The 6,000-nt window shown below is 36.3% G+C and overlaps 1 protein-coding gene across 1 annotated transcript in view; it reads left to right on the forward strand.

The window, feature by feature from the left end:
- LOC118749450 (protein distal antenna) overlaps positions 1–3,589 on the forward strand; it is a 284,127-nt gene extending 280,538 nt beyond the window's left edge. The window contains exon 3 of the mRNA XM_036484254.1: positions 928–3,589. Coding sequence (XP_036340147.1) covers positions 981–3,122 — 2,142 coding nt within the window. The 5' untranslated portion in view covers positions 928–980 and the 3' untranslated portion in view covers positions 3,123–3,589. The remainder of the gene's footprint in view (positions 1–927) is intronic.
- Positions 3,590–6,000: the final 2,411 nt, after the last annotated feature.

Genomic DNA, 6,000 nt, shown 5'->3' on the forward strand with positions numbered 1-6,000 from the left:
TCCTCTCTGATCGGCGCAATCTTGTGTTCTATCATTCTTGGATGTGGTAGAACCGTTCACAGATCATATGTATGTATGTATGTATGTCTTCCTTATATAATTAAGAAGAGCTAAGAAATCGTTTTTTTTTGTGTTTTCTGACACATGAACAATTTTGAATTAATGCACTTCTGAAGAAAGTTTGCGATATATACATACTAGTGCGATTTATAAAACGTCGCAAAGTGGCATTCTTGGCGAAATGGCAATGTTACGAACAAAGTTGTATGAACAACCTATTGCATCTACGGATTGCAAATGGAAATTTAAAAAAAATTACGTGCGTTAGAGAAAACGAAAAGTCTTTACAATTACATATATTTCGAAGCAACCTTGACTGATATACTTTTTCTTGAAGTATTTGAAGACAATAAAAAAACATGTGTTTCTCGACTTTGAATTTGCCAGCTCAAATACTATGGCAATGGGCACGTTCAGAAGGCGCAACAGCTCAGTAACTGTTGCGATTGCACCTTCTGAACGCGTTGCTTTGCACTTCTGATCAACTGAACAGTTGCGTGTTAGATGATCGTAATATTTTTATGATCATTTGAGACAACATGTTTTGTGTTTTGAATTTGACAGCTAATGTATCAAGCCGTTCAGAAGGCGCATTATGATCACTGATTTTTGTAGCAACGGTTGCGCTCAACTTCTGCGCCTTCTAAACCTCCCCAATGTCGCAATTTTGTCGCAAGAAAGTTTCCATAAAAAATTAATCAGCTGTGTCGCAAGGTGGCAAATTTTTCGACAAATGTGACATTTGCAACAACTTTGCGACGTTTCATGAATCCCACTACTATTTATGTATGCAGGTGCACATGTTTAAAAACAGTGATACGTTAATACGTAGTCTAACTTAATTATTTTTCTTTGATTTATTTACAGACTTCAAACTGTTCGACAACGGCCTCAAGTTGGATATATCCAGCTACTCCCATATGAATATTCGTATGAGCACAAAAGGCAAGCGCCCTTTGCGGAGCTTGACCCCGAGCGATAAAATTCATGCCATTCAACGAATACATGACGGGGAATCTAAAGCTTCCGTAGCTCGTGACATTGGAGTCCCTGAATCCACTTTACGTGGTTGGTGCAAAAATGAAGATAAGCTACGTTTTATGTCTCGCCAAACTGACAAGTTGACTGCCGATTCACTTACTGAAAAATTGGGAGCTTCGGGGGCAATGTTAGGAGGGCCACCTGAAAAACGTCAAAAGATGGACAGCGGCTCTGTACCATTCAATTATTCAACTAAAATAAAATACGATGAAGTTGTATACAAAAGATCTCCACTTAATGGCATCGAGTATTGTTCAACCAAAAGTTTGTCAGAACTAGGCTTCAATGGTCTCCCCTCCGACTATATGGCTTTTAGCGGTGCTGTTAAAAACAAAGTGTATGGTGCTGATATATCACGCCAAGGAGATCCAGCTATTGCTGCCATAAGCCCGCTTACTAGTCTATCTCATCTCTCAGGATTATCTGGCTTGGCACAATCCCCTCTTGCAATAAGTTTTAATGAACTTACATCGAATTTGAATTTGTTGGCGCAATTAAATCCTGGACTAGCAGCAATGTCCGGGCTAAACGGATTGGCAGCCACAGCGAGCACATTGCGTAATGTGAAAACAAAACTACAGCCACAACAAAGTCCTCGTAGTGAAAGCGGAGAACGACAACAGGGATTGTCTGTTAAAAATTGGGCTAAACAGAAATCCCCAACCCCTAATTCCTCAGAAAATGTCAATTATGGGCTGAACTTATGTTCAAATGATAACAACGAGAATAAAATGAAATCAATAGTGCCATCTGTTGGAAATAGTGTACCATCAATAACTAGTCTATCTGATGATCCTTTACTTTATTGGTTAAAATCTCAACAGGCAATGTTGGGTTTAGGTAATGTCTACCCACCACCGACAGTTCCACCAGTTGGAGCATCCAGCCCCCCAATGCGTTCTTCAACACCTCAGCAATCTGCAAAACTCCATATCAACGTGCCATTGAATGCTTCCGCGGCAGTGACTTCATCTTCAACACCCTCAGCTAGTTTAGACGACAAAAATACTGCATGGTATAACTGGTGTAAAGCTCTAGGAGCTAGCCTTAACTCTCTAGCACCAGCTACGCCCGCCGTAATTCATGGAGGATCCATGCTGAAGCAGTCACCACCATCATCTAATGTGAATATTTCGACTAACATCGAAACATCATCCGCATCAAATGATTCCACCCAAAAAACACATCTGGAAAATATTTTGTTCAATCAGCTAACCAAGAATATTGATAGTTCTCCCATTGAAAGCACAACCTCGGTTGATAATAATCATTCTAATGATATTAAACATGTAGACTCATTAACGAATCCCGAAGATCTATCCGCCAAAACGATAACAACTCCTTTTGGGCCAAGTTCTCCCATTCATTTACGACCAGTTGCAAATACATCGCCCCACCCAAATACAGAAGAAAGCCTAGTCCGAACTCCAGCACACAGCCCGTATGAGCAATCTAATGTTAATCATCCCAGCTCCCCTTTTTACAATGAAGGGGAGGAAGATGGGGTTACAAATATGGCGGATTGCAAAGACGTTCTGGATAACTTATTATACAAAATCAATAATAACCCTTCGGTGGCTTCGCTTAGTAAAGCGACAACCCCGACAAGTGAAGGCCCCGACAGAGATGGCTGCTACAGTGAGTCTAATGACACCTATATCAGTGACCATAATCAGAACAGCAGCGAGGACAATACCAACAATAATCACTCAAACAAGACAGATGAAGAAGAACGATTTAAAGTTTTGGAGTTCAAGGTGACCGAATACAAAGATTCTGAAGCCATAAAACATGGTGAAAAGTTCCTTAAATGGTTAGAAAACTGTAGCGATCCCCGCATTACAGCAACACATTTAATGCAGTTGAGAGTTCTTATATCAGCTTTAAAATCTAATTTCGATACCAAAGTAGAAAACTCTGTAGAGGACGTCAGAAAAGGATTTTCCGAATGCTGTAACGAATATGCCGTGAATGCTCTGGAAGACAACAATAGAATAAATAAAATACGTCGTCGCAAATAGGAACAACCCAAATCTGCTACAGTGGAGTCTAAAGAATGAACCCGTAGGCAAAAATTGTACACAATATAAAACAAATATTCATAAGAAAAAAGTAAAGAAATCTACATTTATAAGTAAATTAGTTAAAATAGTGGAAAACTGTCAATGATTCTTCGTTGAAGAGGTCAGTTTTCTTACATGTCAACGTGAATGAAATGTATCAAAATAATCAAGAAGCTTATAAAATGACTTGAAAACTTCACGACGATGAGAAAAAATCAATTTAAATAAATTTTATGTTGTAACGCCAATAGTAAATCAGCAAACTAACTTATTAACTTAAAACTATTAATTAATTCTTATTGATTTAGTCCTATTATATTTATTCCTATTATTATTCATACTTTGTACATAATACAAGAATGATAGAATACAAGATTGCGCCAATCGAGCTGAGAGAAACTGGCCGTGACGTCAAAATATACTAGAATGAGAGAGCAAGACGAACTCGACAAGAAAAAGAAGAAGCATCGAACAAAAGGCAGTATTGCCAAGTTTTGAATTTGAAAAAGCACCAAATTTTTATTGGTGTATTTTATGGACCTTATATGAATACATAATTTTATTGTAAGGATGCCGATTCAAATTAATAAAAAGCAATGTTTCTTGCACAACGGTCGATTTCTTCTGTACATATCGCGGGCTTATATTCACTACCCTTTATCTGCAATTTGCACAAGATTCAGCTTCTGATATAAAAATCCACCTAAGAAGTAAGTGTCATCGATACTGTTAATGCTAACCTTATAAGTAGCTTGTTGGTAGAATTTACTATTGAATTTCAAAGGTAAAGTAAACATCAGTTATGACCAGGGCCGAAAAGTTTAAGCTTTTGTTTGGAATTGCTTATTTTGCTTATTTGGGGTTTCCAATGTTAGTTTTAACGATCATGCTTATTTTACTTATTTCAATGTATAAAGCTAAGTACCGACCTTTTAGGTAAACAGTCAAGATTTAAATTGCTATTATTTCGTGTGTGTGTGTGAATAGTAGTGTTCAAGGCGTTTTGACATCTGATACTTTGCAGCTTGCTGTCTCTCTTTTTCCTTACGAAATAATGGAACAGATTTGGTTTTTATTAACCAGTAACTTCAATTGCATTTCTGCTTGTATAAAAAATTTAAAACCAATGGTTCGTCTGTACGGGAAGGCATTGGTTTTATTGAAGAGATTGAAAATAATTTACCTCAAATGGAGAATATCGAATGTTTAAAAAAATAAAACGACGAGGGCAGATCTTTATTATTTGAGAATATACACAACACTTGTGTGTCCATTGTAATTCCTTGAAATAAACACAAAACAATAAACTGTACTTAAATTTTGTTATTTTGCGAGCATATTTGCAAGAATATTTACCAATGTTTTCTAAGTGCTTAAAATGGATTTTTTCTTGCTTATTTTCTTCGGCCCTGGTTATGAAAGTAAAGTCCCATATTGGTTTCAACATCAGAAACTAGTTTTTATGAAAACTGCAGATAGAGGGTATTTAATAAGAGCCCTCGATATGTTCATACATGGCACATTAAAAGGGTAGGGACGCTTTTGACGTCTTCTCTGAATTTAGTTTTTTGCGCTCTTATTTTGATTGGAGTGCTACATAGCTACTAACTTATTTTAGTAGGTATTAAAAACAAATAAATATATTGGAATAAGAAATCTACTCCATTTTAAAACAATGTACATTAAAAAAACATATGTATGGTATGTACGTACATTTTTAAAGGCAAAAGAAAATGTTTTTGTAATGTATGTACGTTCGTACATACCCTTTTAGAACAGAAGTAAAAGACTTAACAGTTAATCGATCCTTGGAACAAAAATGTACCTTATGAATTTTCCTCTACCCTTTGCTTTTTTGTCAGGGAGGATTTAATACCACTCAGGATCGGCCACAAGGGGAGACTTTTGGTGGTTTAAACCCTCCCCTCCCTGTGGAGGGAAATATGCATAAAAGTTGTCCATCATTTAGTTTACAATAATAATGGTAAAAAATATTTTAAGATCTCAAATATTTAAGATCTCTTTTCAGAGATAGTAGTCGAGGTTTAATTTAAGCCAGGAAGGTTCTATCACCTTTTGTTTTTTGCTATAGCTTCCAAAATATTGCCAAAAACCGCGACTTCTTGATACTTTGATCTCGTTTTTTTCAAAATCTGGAGCTGATGCTTACTGATTCGTAATAAACATTAAAAAAATCTATCAAAAACAGATTTAACATTTGCCGTATAAATGTTTTTTTTTTTTTTGTTGGGATGTGTTATCCATTAAAAAATTAGCCAAAATTCAGATTTCCGTTTTATCTACAAAAATTTTTCTTTATGTTGTCTATAACACCCTTCCCACCCCGAGTTTTGCACTAAATCTGTCCTACAAAGCAAGACTCCCCCCAGAAAGGTTCATTTGGTCCAGGCAAGCATGGGCGTAGCCAGGTAGGGGCAAGGGGGCGGGCCCGGCCCCCCTAACTTCCAAATTTTTGCCTATATATTGAAATATATTACCACGAAATGCTTGCTTGATAATTTTGGCCCCCCTAACTTTAAAGGTTTTTCCTATATATGTACTGTATAACAAATTATACTCCCAACGCTAACAAAATAATTAGTGAATTCATTTAAAAGGTGGATATGTGGATCATCCGGTTCTGTATCAAGTTATTCTCTCTAACTTCAAAGCACTTCCATTTAAAAAGGGTAAAAACCTGGCTGCAGTCGACAATGAGCAAAAATGGATTGAACGGAAACTATAAATATATTTATAGTTCAATTGTTTATTACTTTATCTTTATGTTTGTGTCTTTTCTAAGCGTACAATCTGAGATTATGGATAAAAATATAGA

Source organism: Rhagoletis pomonella, unplaced genomic scaffold, assembly GCF_013731165.1.
Source record: "Rhagoletis pomonella isolate Grant_MI unplaced genomic scaffold, Rhpom_1.0 Rhpom_scaffold_00001, whole genome shotgun sequence".
Lineage (NCBI taxonomy): Eukaryota > Metazoa > Arthropoda > Insecta > Diptera > Tephritidae > Rhagoletis > Rhagoletis pomonella.